This window comes from Trichechus manatus, unplaced genomic scaffold, assembly GCF_000243295.1.
Source record: "Trichechus manatus latirostris isolate Lorelei unplaced genomic scaffold, TriManLat1.0 scaffold00017, whole genome shotgun sequence".
NCBI classification, from domain to species: Eukaryota; Metazoa; Chordata; class Mammalia; order Sirenia; family Trichechidae; genus Trichechus; species Trichechus manatus.
In genome coordinates, this window is record NW_004443953.1 from 10,262,963 (window position 1) to 10,282,023 (window position 19,061).

General features: G+C 35.6%; 1 protein-coding gene across 5 annotated transcripts in view; it reads left to right on the top strand.

Moving 5' to 3' along the window:
- The window catches only part of GRIK2 (glutamate ionotropic receptor kainate type subunit 2), a 781,170-nt gene that overhangs the window by 627,691 nt on the left and 134,418 nt on the right, over positions 1-19,061 (top strand). For 3 of the 5 annotated variants that reach the window (XM_004372421.2, XM_004372423.1, XM_004372422.1), the window contains exon 13: positions 653-870. The exons of the other annotated variants lie outside the window; for them this stretch is intronic. In XM_004372421.2, coding sequence (XP_004372478.1) covers positions 653-870 — 218 coding nt within the window. The remainder of the gene's footprint in view (positions 1-652; positions 871-19,061) is intronic. 5 annotated transcript variants of the gene reach the window in all.

Genomic DNA, 19,061 nt, shown 5'->3' on the forward strand with positions numbered 1-19,061 from the left:
TCTTCTACAACATTGCTTTTTTAAATGACAAGATAGAAGACTAAAAATTTTAAGCTACGTGGGCATGAAAAATGAAACTTTTCATAAAGCTTGTTAAGTCATTCCTTCTAAAAGATACATAACTAACAGGATTATGAAAAATAATGCAAGTGATTTATAAGGTGGAGAGTTTTTTCCTCTTTTAATGCTATTTTTATAAAGGATTTTCACTTATTAATATTTTAATTCTGGAGCCCTGGTGGCAAAATGGTAAAGAGCTTGGCTGCTAACCAAAAGCCGGCAATTTGAATCCACCAGCCACTCCTTGGAAACCCTATGGGGCAGTTCTACTCTGTCCTATAGGGTTGCTATGAGTTGCAATCAACTCGCCGGCACACAACAACAAACAATATTTTAATTGATACTTTGCACCATCTTGGGTAGAACTTGCATCTCCTGTCACTATACTTGAACACAAACATCCTGAGTCTCTGTTATCTGAAATTAGCCTCCACACTCCCTATGGTTGTTGCTGGTTTACTGAAGCAATATGTATATCCTATAATTTCAACTTTTATTACCAGTGATCCCATTCTGCCACTGTGATCAAAAGTATCTAACTGCTGATCATATTCTTTGTATTCGTTTCACTTTTCCCTCTAATCTCTGTTAGGTTCTGAGCTCATGCCCAAAGCGCTCTCCACCAGGATAGTGGGAGGCATTTGGTGGTTTTTCACACTTATCATCATTTCTTCGTATACTGCTAACTTAGCCGCCTTTCTGACAGTGGAGCGTATGGAATCCCCCATTGACTCTGCTGATGATTTAGCTAAACAAACCAAGATAGAGTATGGAGCTGTGGAGGATGGAGCCACCATGACTTTCTTCAAGGTAAGTTTTATTGGTTACAAAAAATCTGTGTATTAAATTGATAAAGCACAAACAGACCTTTCTCCATTCATGAATGTAAGGACACAGCAACACTCTTATTTGTGCAGAATAGCATACACCTCAGGGGTGGAGAAGTATACAGCTAAATATATGTCCATGCAAGGCAAAATATTTTACTATTTGAAAATGGTAAGGAGTTTTTGCTTTACAGGTATTCTTGTTTGGAAGAAAATCTGCTCAAAGGTAACATGGTTTTTGTGTTTTGTATTTTTTTTTTCAAAGTCGTTTTAATTTTGAATTTAAAAATATAAACTGATGTATTTCTTGAAAATTGCATAATAGTAGATTCAGATTCTACAAGACTTGGCTATTCCAGAAAAATGGAATGATTGCATGTAAGAATGTTTCTCATGCATTTCTTTCTGTTGAGGAAAGGCAGGGAGAAGCCTACAGAAAAAGGAGAGAAATAGAAACTATAGGAAAAAAGAAAGGAGTCCTGGTGGTGCTGTGGTTAAGCACTCGGCTGCTAACCAAAATGTTCAAACCCATCAGAGCCTCTGCGGAAAAAGATGTGGCAGTCTGCTTCCGAAAAAGATTACAGCCTGGGAAACTCTGTGGGGCAGTTCTCTGTCCTATAGGGTCTCTATGAGTTAGAATTGACTCAAGGGTGACATGTTTAGGAAAAAAAAGAAACAGTAATTATTATCTGTACATTCATCCATCTAATATTCTGGGAAGCACAGTGCCTTAAAGTGGGCTACAACTTTGAACTTGCAGTGGTTTCCAGAGGGATAGCCTGGTGGAACATTTAAATGGAAAGTGTGCTTTCACCAAGTTCTGGCATACAGAATGCTTTGTCTGCCTCTTCACTATCTCTCTTACTCTTACTGATTTCACCGGACCAGAGTAGTCCAGATGGGAAGATTCCACTTTAGGGAGTCAGTATCACTTAGTAATTCCTTTTATATTTTAGTTTGGGTTTGGGTTTTATATATATATATACATATATAATTTTTTTAGGTCATATGTATAATTTTTTTATGTTGGGAAAATTGTTAAGCATAGATATTTCCTTTCAGTACACACAAAAATGCAACTGTCAGTTCAAACATGTAGTGGCAGTGGTTAACTTTTTATTCTTTTTAAATAGTCAACTCAAGCTCTGAAATAGATTCTTTCATCAAGTATTAATTTAGTGCCCACTGAGTGCCAGAAATAGCACTATACTTTGGGCATTCTATAGCAAATAAGATCTAATGCTTCATTTCAAGAAGATTATAGTGTAGTTAAGGAGCCTTGGTGACACATGGTTAAGCATTCAGCTGCTAACTGAAAGGTCGGTGGTTTGAACCCACCCAGCAGCTCCACAGGAGAAAGACCTAGTGATCTGCTCTCATAAAGATTTCAGCCTAGAAAACTCTATGGGGAAGTTCTACTCTGTTGCTACTCATAACGTGGTTGCTATGAGTCAAAATCGGCTTGACAGCACCTAACAACAACATAGTTTAGTTGGATACACAGAAGAATAGAGTAACAACCATAGAACAGGGTTTTATGTGAATTAAAACAGTTTGGCCAAATAGTTATCTGATTTTCCTTATCAAAATTCTGATAAAATTAATTTTTTTTTGGAGGGGGGATGTTGGAGTCCTGGAAGACACCAAAATTTCAAAGAATAAATAAGATAGATCGATACTTCAGTCATAGTCTATCTCATTTTTAAATTTGAATTATTTTTCAAGTGAATTTCTAATATGGCTAGATTAAAGATTTCATGCATATTTTATGTTTTCATATGGGAAATCACTATCATTTAATCAAATTGAGTAATCAAATATTAGCAAAACTAATGTTCTATATGACGCTTTTTGCTATATTAGTTGCAATTGATCAATTTTTCCCAGTAGAATATTTAGATTTATAAAAGATGAAAGTGTAACATTTTGTTTCCCAGAAATGAGCTGTTGAAATTGCTAAATACACATTGTATCAACAACTTTGTGATGAATGATTATGTGATGAATTTAAATTATTCCAATATACAAAGGACTTTTGAAGTTGTTTGTAAAAGCACACAAAGAAAGTACCTAACTTGAGTGATATGACACCGAAAGTGTTTATTCTGTTTTCATAAATATTTCAGTCTTAATTTCACTTTTATTTTTTCTGAAGACTTGAATACCTTTAGTTTCAAAGCTCTTATATACCATGAACAAAGTTTATCTCTAAAAAACTCAGTTCCAAAATAAATTTCTTTTTTCTTACCTTTATATCATTTTCCTCTTTTAAACCTATTTTCCCCCTTTTTTGCATTTCCAATCTTCTGTTCCTGTCTTTTTTTTTTTTTTGAAATAATTCAGTCGCTCTCCACAGTGTCCGTTTTTGCCTACCTGTACCTTTCCGTGCTACTGACTTTTCTTCTTATTCTTTTATCTCGTTTTTCTCTCTCACACACTCGGTGCTTCTAGCACCTGGAGGAAATTGACCTGAAACAACTTTCTGCTTCTAATAGCACAGAATTTTTCTTTGAATTGAAACCTTTTGGAATGTACACCAGTCACAATAAAAAACACACAATGATAACTGCTAAGTTGACAATTACCTTATGTTGTCAACTTTATCACAAGGTGAATTCTTATTGTTATAATTAGAAAAAAACATCAGAACTTACCACGATATATTAAATGTTGATTTTTCATTAGTTATCTCAGGGTAGCCTTAGACTATACTAATCATAAATTCATATTTTGGCTTGTTAAACTATATGTTCACTCCAGCCATGGATGTAAAATAATAATTTAAAAAATCCCTAACTATCTGGAATTCAAGCAAATGCATGCTCATTGTGAAACTCTACAAGGGACTATTGTGTATAGTCTATTTACATTTGATAGCGTTCTTCTATTTTTAATTAACAAGAACATATACAGACACTCTAGGAAGCACCCTTAATCCAAAAGGATTTTCCATCTTGTTTTTACTAATTTAACAAGAACCTGCTGTTAGCTAATTGTTCTGGAATGTTCAGTTCCAGAAAATTATTTTAAAGGATGACATAGTTTTGTTACTACAAACAAGAAGATCTGGCTCAAGATTCCTGATCTTAAAGGAGATAAGCCTTCAGTATTGCAAAGACTCAGGCAGAGTTATACAGCTGTTCTACAACATTGAATAATTCTATTTCCAAAGAACATGCTTGACTTTACCTATTATCTCGTATGTATATTGTCTTCAAGAGGAGTTTTTTTTTTCTTCTTCTTATTTTCCCTTACATCAATTATACTCCACACACACTCTCGCCAGTGACAAGTGTAGAACCATCACCATGACTGGCAAAATAATTCAAAACCCAACAGATGGTGGTGGTTCTCCAGTGTTATCCTATGTAAATAATAAACTGTATGACATCATCAATATGTTCTTAATCATATTTAGATAATAAAATAGCTAAGAACACAGGGGTTTTGTTAAAAAACAATGATGGAAGAGTCAAATCCTCCTTCTTTGAATCTGGGAATTTGGTGTACTAAAACTAAAATCTCACCCAAGGGCTGAACACTACTCAAAATGTTACAGCCAACAAGTATATAGTTTTCTACCCAAAGTATAAAAATTAATAAAATTAATACATAGAGATTACATGCTCAAAAAATGACTCAACAGTAGCTTGTAAGTCTTATGGTCTCTTTTTAGAGTTTCTATACTTTCAAAGTGAATCATGTTTTACTAAATGGTGCTGAATAATCATGTCTCTATGAAATCTGTGACTCAGGTTTTCCAATTTCCACAAATTCTCTGTCTGGCCTTAGCCCACCTAAAGTCTCTGGTTTTGCCATATGTACTTAATACAGTCTGTCCATCAGAAAAAAACAAATGTTATCAATGAAGTATGTCCTCTTGTTGTAGGGTTACTAAACAAAATGAGGCCACACATTGAGAGAAAATTTAAGTGGTATCAAATATCTACTGTAAATTGCCTAATTCCACTAGAAATATACAGTGCATTTTAGAATAGTTGTTTAGAATGAAGAAGATTGTAGAATCTGCTTAATTCCTGGCTTTACCACCTATATTTGGTAAGGACACTGACCCTTGATAACTACCTCTGACTCCTTACCTTTAACTATAATGAATAACAGGAATATTCTAACAATATTTTTTTAAATATTAAATGGAAGCTTTACCTGGCATACTGAGCACTTAGTAAGAGCTTGATAAATGTTAAATATTACCATTACTAGAATATGTGGATAATTTAAAAATGCAGAATTTAGAATTATTTTAAACACAGTAAAGCAAATTATGTTTGCATGACCAAAAATTGTATAAATATTTTTAAATTGATTTAAAAAGAGATCATACCATGTTTCGAATGTGTTTCTCTGATTTAAATTGCTTTGTTCTTCTAATTATTGTTGTCATAAAACAAGAATAATTTAATAAGTGAAATAATAAAGATATGGGGGAGTTTTTAGGTCTTTTCTTGACTATTTTGCTATGTTATATCAAGTTGCAGTTAGCAATTGTTTTGGGAATGTATGCCAAAACTCAGGTAAAGGAATTAAAAAAATATATTTAATGTAAATAATTTTCATCCTTATTTACAATTTTTTTTTAACTTAATCGTTATGTGTCTCATGTAGCCAGCATCACCATTTATCTTATATTCCTAATCATAAGATGTGAATGTTCTGTCGCAGGAAATCAAGTTTTTGTTCAATAAATATTTGCTGAGAACCTCTTGTGTGGTAGGAATTATGTTTAACTTTGAAATATATCCTGCATCTCCAAGCACCTCCCAAGACCTGTCCATTCTACTCTCTATGTATCTTTCTGTTCCCTTCACTGGTACCCTGACTGAGAACCATATCATCTCTCTCCAAGGTTTTACAATAACCATCTAAGTTTTCTTCTCTTCTAGTTTTGCCCCTGTTGTTCGCGACTTTATAACCAGAGTGACTTTTTTAAAAATACTAATCTGATCATTCCTGGCTTCTGGTTGAAGCCCTAAAAATAATCACCCTTCTCCCCCACCCTTATTTGCTTTAGATCAGGACCCAACCCCTTAGCAGGTTTACAGGTAATATCACGGTCTTATTTTCTAGACACTTACCCTCATACTCTAAGATCTAGCCAAACTGGCTTGCTTTTAGTCGTATAATGTATCATGTACTCTTTCACCTTCTTCTCCTTTTTTCAATCCTTATCCTTCCCTACCAACCTAATTTGTTATACCCTCTTTATTCCTTCTTATCGTTGTTGTTAGCTGCCATCAAGGTGTCCCCCAACTCATGATGATGCCATAAACAGTGGGCTTTACACGTTGTGATTCGTAGGGTTTTCATTGGCTGATTTTTTTGGAGGTAATGTACCAGGCCTTTCTTCCTAGTCTATCTTAGTCTGAAATATTCGATGAAATCTGCTCAAAATCATAGCAGTATGCAAGCCTCCTCTGATAGATAGGTGGTAGCTGTGCTCGAGGTGCACTGGCTGAGAATTGAACCTGGGTCTTCTGCATGGAAGGCAAGAATTTTGCCACTGACCATCCAAGAGGCATCAATTGGTCTCGACAACCTGGAGTAAAGGAGAATGAAGAACACCAAAGACACAAGAAGAGTATTAGCCCAAGAGACAGAAAGAGCCACATTAACCAGAGACTTTCATCAGCCTGAGACCAGAAGACTAGATGGTGCCCGGCTACCACCAATGACCGCCCTGACAGGGAACACAACAGAGAGTCCCTGATGGAGCAGCAGAAAGGTGGAATGCAGAACTCAAATTCTAGTAAAAAGACCAGATTTAATGGTCTGACTGAGACTGGAGGAACCCCAGAAAGCATGGCCCGCAGATTCTCCGTCAACCCAGAACTAAAACAATTCCCAAGGCCAACTCTTCAGACAAAGATTGGGCTGGACTGTGGGACATAAAATGATACTCATGAAGCGTGTGTTTCTTAGCTCAACTAGATACATGAGACTCAATGGGCAGCTTCTGTCTGGAGGTGAGATGAGAAGGCAGAGAGGGTTAAGAGCTGGTGGAATGGACGTGGGGAATTGGGTGGAAAGGAGGAGTGTGCTGTCACAGTATAGGGAGAGCAATTCGGGTTACATAACATTGTATATATAAATTTTTGTATGAGAGACTAACTTGAAATGTAAACTTTCACTTAAACTACAACAATTAAAAAAAAAAAAAATGAATTCTGCCACCGAACCACCACTGCCCCCTCTTTATCCCTTAGATCCTCATTTATACTTTACTTGTTCCAGGAAAACTTTTTCTACCCTTCCCCTACCCAAATGTACCCATCTCCTCTTTCAAATTCTCTGGGCACTCTTTACTTCAGTTATCATTTAAATTATCACTCCAAACTGTGTTTCTTGGTTCCTCTATGTTTCCATACTACACAATGCACACCAGGAAGATAGGAATTGAACCTATATCATTTAGACTTGCATCTCTAGTCCACATCACAGAATTTACATATGACTGGGGCCCTGGTGGTGCAGTGGTTAAGAGCTCAGCTGCCAACTAAAAGGTTGGCAGTTTGAATCCACTAGCCACTCCTTGGAAACTCTAATGGGGCAGTTCTGCTGTGTCCTATGGGGTTGCTATGAGTCAGAATCAATTCAATGGCAGTGGGTTTGGTTTTTTTGGTTTGGGGCTTCTATTAGTTATCTATTGCCATAGCAATGTTGCTTAACAAACAACAAAAAAATCCTCAATGATATGTTATATTTATTTAGCTTAAAGTCATCTGTCCTACTCCTAGAAATTTGGGGCTCAGAGGCTTTCCTACATTTCAATTTCTTTTACTCTAGGATGATAGTACTTTTGCAATATAAGTTCCAGAAATCGTTGTGGCTTTTCTGTCTATCCAATTCTGTTTTCTCCAAGCTCTAAAATTCACAACCACGATCCTTTCAACCTAAGAATAAAAGTTTGATAATTATTAGATATTAGCATTTATGCCTATTCCAAAGAAAGCTGATCCCACCAGAAATGGAAATTATTGAACAATATCATTAATATCACATGCAAGTAAAATTTTGCTGAAGATCATTTAAAAGTGGCTGCAGCAGTATTATCGACAGGGAACTGCCAGAAATTCAGAAGAGGACACGGAACCAGGGATATCGTTGCTAATGTCTGATGGATCCTGGCTGAAAGCAGAGAATACCAGAAAGATATTTACCTGTGTTTTATTGACCATGCAAAGGCATTTGACTGTGTGGATCATAACAAATTATAGATAACATTGTGAAGAATGGGCATTCCAGAACACTTAATTGTGCTCATGAGGAACCTGTACATAGTTTAAGAAGCAGTCCTTCGAACAGAACAAGGGGATGCTGCGTGGTTTAAAGTCAGGAAAGATGTGTGTCAGGGTTGCATCCTTTCACCATACCTAGTCAATTTGTATGCTGAGCAAATAATCCGAGAAGCCAGACTATATGAAGAAGAATGAGGCATTAGGATTGAGGGAAGACTCATTAACAACCTGCATTATGCAGATGACACAACATTGCTTGCTGAAAGTGAAGAGGATTTGAAGCATTTACTGATGAAGATCAAAGATCACAGCCTTCAGTATGGATTACACCTCAACATACAGAAAACAAAAATCCTCACAACTGGACCAGTAGGCAACATCATGATAAACGGGGAAAAGATTGAAGTTGTCAAGGATTTCATTTTACTTGGATCCACAATCAACACACGAGGAAGCAGCAGTCAAGAAATCAAATGATGCAGTGCATTGGGCAAATCTGCTGCAAAAGACCTCTTTAAAGCGTTGAAAAGCAAAGATGTCACCTTGAAGACTAAGGTGCTCCTGACCCAAGCCATGGTGTTTTCAGTCGCCTCCTATGCATGTGAAAGCTGGACGATGAATAAGAAGAATTGATGCCTTTGAACTGCGGTGTTGGAGAATAATATTGAATATACCATGGACTGCCAAAAGAATGAACACATCTGTCTTGGAAGAAGTACTACCAGAATACTCATTAGAAGCAAGGATGGTGAGACTATGTTTCACATACTTTGGATATGTTGTCAGGAGGGATCAGTCCCTGGAGAAGGACATCATGCTTGGTAAAGTAGAGGGTCAGTGAAAAAGAGGAAGACCCTCAATGAGATGGATTGACATAGTGGCTGCAACAATGGCCTTAAGCATAATCACATTGTGAGGATGGTGCAGGACCGAGCAGTGTTTGTTCTGTTGTACATAGGATGGCTATAAGTCAGAACCCACTTGATGGCACCTAACAACAATGACAAGCATTGCTAGAATACATGGCTAATTAAAAAATGAAGAATTTAGAATTATTTTAAATATGTTCAAGCAAATTATGTTTGTGTGATCCACAATAGCATGAATAAATTTTTAAAATATATTTTTAAAATATATTTAACAATCATGTTTCTCTGATTCAAGATATGCCTCTCTCTAGACTTAATCATTGCCACTTTGGACTATATTTTTCCAGAAGTGAAAGTCTATAAGGCACTGACCTAATTTTCCAGTGTTTTCAAAGTATCTCAAGACCACCTGTTTAATTTAATCCTTGTTATGAGCCTATGCTGAGACAATTTTGAGATTCTTTTACTAGCTTGAGAAACTGAAAATATGAAACACTTTTATTATCCAGCCTTGCAAGTTATAGCCTGTCTATGTTGTTGTTGGATGTCGCTGAGTCCATTCTGGCACATGGCGACCACGTGTGTCACAGTAGAACTACTCCATAGTGTTTCCTAGACTGTAATCTTTACAGAAGCAAATTGCCAGGTCTTTCTTCTGCAGAGGTACTGGGTGAGTTTGAACCACTGACCTTTTGGTTAGTAGCCCAGCACTTAACCATTGTGCCACCAGGACTCCGTATATATCCACTCTAAATTCTGTTCTCAAACTGGCCAGTTCTTTTGAACAATTTTCTCTTCCTTTTCTTCCTATTTCTCCTCTTTGTTCTCCACTTTTCCTTTTCATTTTCCTTAATCTCCTTCTTCTCCTCTTTCTCATTATTATTATTGTTGTTGTTATCATTTTAGTTCATCTTTCTTATACTACGTTATCATATCTAATTAAATGTAACCAACCGATACTTTGAATCTTTTGTCATTTTGTCTGGACATCTCTTTGGCTAAGTCCAAAAAATAATTAGTGCATTTTCTGTCTTCCTAGTTACTACTTGTCTTAGTGATCTAGTGCTGCTAAAACAGAAATACCACAAGTGGAGGGCTTTAACAAACAAAAGTTTATTCTCTCACAGTCTAGTAGGCTAGAAGTCCAAATTCAGGGCGTCAGCTCTAGGGGAAGGCTTTCTCTGTTGGCTCTGGAGAAAGATCCTTGTCATCAATCTTCCCTGGTGTAGGAGCTTCTGTGCTCAGGAACCCCAGGTCCAAAGGGCATGCTCTGTTCCCAGCATTGCTTTCTTGGTGGTATGAGGTTCCCCTGTCTCTCTGCTCGCTTCTGTCTTTTATATTTCAAAAGAGATTGGCTAAGACACAATCCAATCTTGTAGATTGAGTCCCACCTCATTAACATAACTGCAGCCTATCCTACCTCATTAACATCATAGAGGTAGAATTTACAACACACAGGAAAATCACATCAGATAACAAAATGGTGGACAATCACACAATACTGGAAATCATGGCCTAGCCAAATTGATACACATATTTTGGGGGACACAATTCAATCCATGATGCTACTAGGCACACTTTCAAAAAAATATTTTGCCCTCTATACACAGCTTCCCATTTTTCCAGCCTCTTCTAATGATTCCATTGTCATCTGCTATGTGTGACCTGAATCAGTGCCACATATTTATGTTTTTATTATGGCAGCTCTTCCGTTACCAAATTCTGTACAATTATCCAGTGGCAAAATGAATGTTGCATTTGTTGATGGAATGCATACCACAAAGAGTTTTAGTTTAGAATATGTGACTAGTAATTTTGTTATTCTGTAGAGAGATATAAAGTTTTCTTCAAGCTATGCAATCTTCTGTAGCACCCCCTACCCCATTCCTATTTTAGCCTTTGGTTAAAAGTCAATTTATTTGGAAATGTAGGTTATGATGTTAGGAATGTACACAGGTAGATTAATACGTCTGAGGAAAAAATTTTATATTTTAGTACCTAGCAACGAAAAGGCCTCTTTTTTTTTTTTTTTTTTTTTTATGTACAGGATCCTCCTTTAGAAGAACTCAAAGTACATTCCAAATACCAGCTCATTAATATTCACAGCATCCCCTAAGGAAGGTAGGAAGCAATTATCATTATGCTCATTTAACCGATGAGGAAACTGGGCCATGGAGAGGTTAAGTGACTTATTAATTATGAAAGCAATAACCAAGGGACTCCGAGTATAGACAATAAAAGTAATAACCAAAGATATCCTGGCATAACCATCATTACTCAAAAGAACTAAGTGCAAGAGTCATTTTAGCTCACCCACATGACCTCAACTATTTGATCATATTATGTTTTTAAAACATTTGCCTTAAGTCATTGGGGGAGATACTGCTATAACATGGTCTTTATAGTCTGCCACTTATTCTGATCTTATCACTTCAATGATCTTGTAAAATTAAATTAGGCTGGGGTGACAGTATAGGTTTTGGTGCTTAAATTTCTAGTCTGGCATGCCTGCAATGACTGTTTTAAAAGCTTGAGTGATTTTTGCTTCTTAAATGCCAGAAGAACATAAGTTGAACCTTTCTTTTTGAACTGAAGAATAGAATATTTAAAAAATTGGTAGTTTACAGCATGTGATTAATAACATATACCATTTCGCTAGGCTTTTCTCAGAGTTTTTTTCCTTTCTGCAAAACGTATTTTTTTGTTTGTTGTTTTTATTTAGAACAGTGATGGTAATGCAAGTATACTTATTATAACAAATTCACACATTAGAAGAATAAACTCTCAAAATGCAACTCTAGTGTACTTTTGAGTTTAAAGTGTTTTCTGAAATGAATGTTTATTTTCCTCATGCTAAATTAACAGTAAATCATTTTATAATTTTCCTTTGTATATGCAGAAATTCTACCTGGAAAAAACAAACAAATAGTTTTTGAGGATGAGAAAGTTCATCTGAACTTATATTTCAATTTTATATCTTGTTTAACCTCCAGATCTTATTCTTGAAGGGACCTTCATACATTAATAAGTAAATTCTCTAGTTAAGTATGACAACTGTAAAAAAAAAGGTTCAATAATTATTTGTTGGCCAATGGATAGAAATTGGATTATATCTTTCAATGTGCATCATAGTTACTATTATAATCATTTTCTACCACCATCCAGAAGGAATTCTTTGACAATATGATAATTATTAATTCTCTGTGGTACTTTAAAGGGGCCCTGGTGGTGCAGCGTTTAAGTGCTCTGCTGCTAACTGAAAGGTTTGTGGTTCAAACCCAGCCAGCAGCCCTGAAGGAGAAAGACCTGGCAATCTGCTCTGTAAAGGTTACAGCCTAGAAAATTCTCTGGAGCAGTTCTACACTGTCACATGGGGTTACTGTGAATCACAATTGACTAGATGGCACCGAACAACAATGTGTTACTTAAATAAGTATAGGGATGATTTCTTAAAAGTACTTGTTCATGCAAGATTGCCCTGTTTATTTAGGTGCTATTAACTCGCCACACAACTTTGCTTTCAAGTCATTTTTATTTGGAGTGAATTTGAAGCACAGCTTTGAACTGGTTCATTCTGGTTTCTACCCCATGCTGAGAATTTGCATTTCTAACAAGTTCCTAGGTGATACTAATGGTGCTGGTTAGGGATAAATTCTGAGAACCACTAGCAGAGCAGTGGTTCTCAACCTTTATTATACATAAGAATTGCCTGGGGATCTTGTGTAAACGTAGATTCTGATTCAGTATACCTGGGATGGAAATGCAAATTCTCAGCAGGAGCTCAAACTAGAACAAACTAGTTTGAAGGCTTGATTTGAACTTAGTACTGACACATCATTTTCTCCTCAATAATTTAGAAAAACAAGGCTCAACTTTGTTTTGGGCCAAATGGGTGATATTGTCTCTGTTTCTAGAAAAATAATTTCAAAGTAAAATATTAACGTGAGCATAGAGAAATTGGTGTCAAGGTTTTGTAAGTAAAATATTTGATTTGATGGTACATTGTACCTCTCTATGTATGTATCATGGATTCTGGACCATTGCCCAACAAAATTACTGATACTGAGTATTTGATCTGGTTCCCTGATTTGAGCAGTACTTCAACTTATGGGGGCATTCTTTTGTCTACCGAAGCTGTAAGAGGTGTGGCAGTGCTGCAACCCATAGGACTGGATAGCATGTATATCTAATGTAAATACAGTGCTGTGTATGACAGACAGTAAGAACATAGCCTTGATTTCTGTATCAATTTTCATTTCTCCAAGAGATAGAGGCATTATTTTGGTCCCTTTTTATATATTGTCCACTAAGTTTTTAAAAGGATGCAGTGGTGGTTCAATGGTTGAATTTTTGGCCTTCCATATGAGAGACCTGAGTTCAATCTCCAGCCAATGCACCTCAGGCTCAGCCACCACACATCTGTTAGTGGAGGCTTGTGTGTTGCTATGATGCTGAACAAGTTTCAGTGGAACTTCCAAAGACAAGCAAGGAAGAAAGGCCTGACTATCTACTTCTGAAAAATCAGCCAGTAAAAACCTATGAATCACAATGCTCCAGTCTCATTGTGCATGCGGTTACCATGAGCCAGGGGCCAACTCAGTGGCAGCTAACAACAACAACAAACTTTAAAAATCTTCAAAGTATCTGATTAAGTTAGTAGTTCTCAGCCTGACTGCACATGAGAACATTGGAATTACCTGGAGAGTTTTTGAATCCCAGTGTCCGGGACCCTCTCCAACTCAATTAATTCAGAGTATCTTGAGGTGGGATCCTGTTCATCTGTGTTTTTTAAAACATCCTCAGGTGATTTTCATGCGCAGGCAGCGTTAATTTAATTTGCAATTTAAATAATCCCTTAATTCATTAGCATCAATAGTTAATAAGTTACTACATTTACTTCAGCTATTTCTTTCATATCAGGGTTGGTATTTTCTTTTTTCAAAACCCAGAGTCCGTAAAAGATTAGACTGAGGCATGAAATAATGATATATCTTCCATCCAAATTCTTATTTCTTTCAAATTATCTACTTGAATTGTGTTTATAGTCTTTTTAAAACAGAGATTTGCTGACAGTCACTAACCTAATTACATCTTTGTTTCTGACAGTCTTTCTGGGAGCCCCCAATGGGTAAGTATGAGAATTGCCACATAGCAGGACAAAGGAGGTTATAGTCTTCTTGTTTCTCAGGGAAATTTAGTAGGGGTGAATCTTGACTTTTATTTGTGTCTCTGAATAAAATTGAGATGAAAAAATGCTCTATGGGGCCTGGGGATTGAGTACTCACTTTTCCTTTTCAGTCCTTATTGCAGGTTCTTCTACCATGTGGGTGGAGGGGAAATTAAGGAAGAGACCCATAAGGGGTCATATTACAATGTTGTAAGAGGCGTACATGTGACCTTTATGTTTACTTATTAGGGAGTCAACTAAGAGGCTAGAAGTAGCCCGCTCTACAAGTTTATGTTAAATTGGGTTATGAGCAACAGCTTTGAGGTTTGGGCTCATATGTAAATTATCACAAAATTCTAATTTACATATTTTTTATATCACTTGAGAAATTCCTCGATATCCCCCTACAGATCTAAACTGAAAAAAAACACTCCTTAAACATGACATTCTGCTCTTCTTGGGTGAGGCAAAACTTGATATACTTAGGCTTCCAAGCCAAAAACTCGTCTTGCCAGTTTGCTGCAAATCACTGATAGGAAAATAACTCTATGATCATTTAGAATAAATAGAAACTTAAATACAAAAATATTTTGTTTGTTTTATGTATTCAAGTTTGTGGTTAAAAGCTTTACATGATTGATCAACAATGTATCTGAGCAGCCAATTTAGTAATTAATATTGTCACCTAAGTTTTCATCTGTTCATATTTATGTGTTTTTCATTTTCCACCAGCTACCCTTTCCAGATATCTAAAAGAAGTATCTTAGCAAAGGTATTTGTTGTTGTATGAATACAAATTATTTTTTATTAATGGTTTAAAAACATTCTCCGTAGGTAATAGGTTATTATTAACATTAGGTGAATGGTAATATTTATTTACTAAAACAAGATTGGCATTTTTAAAGTGTTTATATTCTTATTAGTATCTCATGCAGTTTTGATATTAGTCATGTTTAAAACAAATATTGAAACCAATCCTTTATTACACATTTGATTTACGTGTATAGTAAGGGGACTATTTTTACACAGGGAAAACTCCCTCCCACTTTCCACATCTAACACACAACTAATTGTATGTGAGGTCTGATCCTATGTTTATTACAGGGATTTGCATAAGGCCTACAGGAAACCAACACCATTTTACTATGTTCTCATTGCAAGAAATAAAATGGTGCCTTTGAGTAAAGCTGCTTCATCAGACACTAGTTTAGCATGCCAAGTTACAGCCATCAATGGTGAAACAGCAGATGTGAAGGCTAGTTGGCAACAAAGCATATGAGCTGAAGACTTTCCTATGGGAAAGAAAGTGCTTCATTACACTTCATCTGTACTAAGAACATTGGTTCTATCAAGCTGTCTGAAAATTAGAATATGATGGCTTTTATTACCCTAGCTTTGCCAGAGTGAATTCAATAGTTAAAAAGTAAGCGATAACGCCATTTTGGGAATTATAAGAAGTAATTAGAGTTTCAGTGTATTTTAACTTGGAAGGAGAGGCAACTTTTATCTTAGAAAGTAGCTTCTCTAAAATGTCTGAGGGACAGAAATTTAATGCCTCTCTAATTGTTACATTTCCAATATGTACCAGTGTAGCTTTGGGACACTTTAATTGAAGAAAGAAGTTATGTGTTTGACTGAAGTGTGAAATAACCTAGAAACATGTTTTAATCACCTTGGAAAGCAAGTGCCAGAGACTGCTGCCTTTCCTGGATATACTGTGGTTCTCCTCTCCCTCCCTTACCCTCCCTCCTCCACAAAGTGCAGAGACCACTCTTGCTGTTTGTCAAGTCAGGATGGCAGTTCAAACAGAGTCTCATCTCATTAATCTTAGGAGAGAGGGCCCCATAGGGAGTGAGAAAACTCAAAAGTCAGTTAATATAGTGATGTTGAGCTGGCGTGGCAAGTGCTGAATAATGGATAATAGTTGTCACTGTAAGAGTTTATAGACACTGGTTAGGCAACAATTTGAAGGAAATTCTGGAAGGCCAGATTTTTGGACACAAGGAATAGGCTAAGGTAAATATTATCCAAAAAAACTGCATTTTAAACATTATAATGTTTTAATTATTTTCTGAAATACAAATATTAAAAATAAAAATTCAATTTCTTCTATATAAATAGGTTAAAAAAAGCATCATTTGATATTTCTCAAACAAACGTGCAAAAAACCCAAGCTCTGTATTGTTAATTGTTTGAGGAAATTATTTTTATTAACATCGTGGCTATGAAAATTAATCATGCTGACTGGGTTTTTTTTTGTGTGTGTGTGTGTGTATGTGTGTGTGAGAAGGATCCAACGTTAGTGTACCAAGAAAGACATATTGTCCTATTCCTTCAGATCATCTATTAATTAAAAGGTGAATACCCTGAAGCATATTACAGAATATTCTTGGCAGTTAATGTTCTTATTTTTTCATGCACTATAATGTCTTTTTTTAGAGGAAGCTATTCTTTTTGGCAAATGCACTTTAAACTAATCAACATCATTGTTCGGTGGAATTTTCTTTTGTCCATTTGTTTTCCTATTCCTGTCCAAAAGCCCCAAATAGCAATAATGCCACTGTGGTCTCTGTTATTAATGGCTGATTGAACACATTATCTTCCACATTGTTCTTCCATTATATCATAAAGCAAAAAGAGGTTTACTATTATTTGCTGATGTTGTCATCATTAACCCTTACTTTAAAGAAAACAAATGTGCTACCTAAACTGGAGTTAAATTATGAATGATTATATAATTCACTTTCCCTATACCCAGGTTCCATATTAAATCTATTTTAGAGAAAGGATAACTCAGGGTTGGCAATAAATTGTACCTTTACATTGCCTGACAGCATTTGAATAATGTGTTTGATTGTTATTAGTCTATTGTATACACCATAGCACCAGTGGGGTTCTGTGAAAAGATTTGATTATCTCTAAAGGTAGATGTTTCCTTTATTAAATATTGTAATTAAAGCTAATTAGGGGTTACACAATAAATTAGTGTTCTTTGTAGGTCCCTTGACTGTTTTCAGAACACTATGAGCTTATGCTTCATTTTATTACAAAAACAATTAAATAGACCATAGAATTGGAGAGCAGCATTAATAATGGATATAATGATTGTTGAGTCAATCAGTGTAGTTTAAGATAATGATTAAACACAGACTAGGTTGTGGCATGAAATCCTACAGCTGCAACTCACTAGCGAGTTATTTAACGTTTGCTTGCCTTCATTTTCTTATAGGTAAACTCATGATGTAAGTATATGTCGTATAGATTTTTGTAAAGGTTAAATGTTAGAGTCATACATATAAAGCACTAAGCATATGATACCCATTGCCATTAAGTCGATTCTGACTCATAGAACATACGATAGATCCTTGAAATGTGCTTGCTGCTACCCTTTTTATAAGGGGCTTAGTAGTTGAATTGCTAAACTTCTGTACCAGATGAAATAATTTCCCTCAGTATGAATACTTGTACTCCTAGAAGTAATACCAAGTTAATACCAAGATCTGACACTCAATTGCATTTTTGTTTCATTAATAATTTGGGCCTGATTGTAGATTGCTAATTAACAAACATTCTAGATTGCTCTCTGATACTGATGAAGAGATAAAATACATCAGGAATCCAATTTTACCTGTACGTTTTATATGGTCTTGTCTTTTTTATTAGTGTGTAAGATTTGCTTTAACAAACAATTCATGTTCATAATTAACGCTTAAATAGGAGAAAAACTCCCATTTTTAATTGTTCTACCTCTCTGTGAATAATAAACTATGTAATTTTAAATGAGTTTTTCTCTTATGAAAATAATGCATATGATTCATGGTAACCACAGGGTATTTTTGAAAACAAAGGAAAAATGCCCAAAGTCCAACCTACAAAGAAAGACAACTCAGTATTTTGTAACAATGACCTCTAGTATTTTCTGTATAGATATATTTTGATCTCATCGCTATTTCTCGTTTCAGTGTTAAAGACTTTTAGCCTTACTACACAATGTCCCCTCTTTGCACTGCACACAGGTTATGATGCTTTTTCAGGAACATGCTGTAAAGATTCATTATTAGTAAAGTAGTGTTGAAAGGATGTTCTTCTGATATTTTCAGAAATAATATCTCCTTGAAATAGTCTAAAACAAATAGCCTTTTGCTAAATTCTATATACATTCTGATCTAGTCATTGCAAAATCTTGAAATGTTTTCACATAAACCTTCATATATAGCAGAGAAATCATGTATAACTTACCTACCTAAGCAATTGAGATGTTAATTTTTAATATACATTGTATTAAAATGTAAGTAATTCAATGTTTTAAAATACTAAATTTAATTTACGTTTTTAATCCAACCTTAAAGGAAAATCTGTAGAGAGAGAATATTATCTGTTTAGGTATCCAGTTATAGTCTCGTCTTCAAGTGAAAGAGGGAAAAAAAAATGTAATAGAAATATATCAGAGTAGTCATTAACCCTTTTCAGTTAAACAATATTAATACGTGTTTAGAAGAGTCGTCATAGAAATATCTTTTTTTTTCCCCTGCTAGCTAGTTTACCCAGTCTTTTTATTTCTGTCGAGGAGAAAGACCACTTGCATGCTTGTACTCCTCTCAAAAAGAGTTGACATTGAATCCATTTGTGTTGGCGTGCATTCAGATTCCCAGCCTTTCCAGGATGCCCAGAACATACTAGGACTCCTCTTATCTGAAACCAACCAGTTAAACTAGTTGCCGCCCTGTAGATTCTGACTCATGGCAGCCCCATGTGAATCAGAGCAGAGATGTGTTCCATAGGGTTTTCAATAGCTAATTAAGAACAGTTAATTGTGCTCCTGAGGAACCTGTACATAGACCAAGAGGCAGTCGTTCGAACAGAGCAAGGAGATACTGCATGG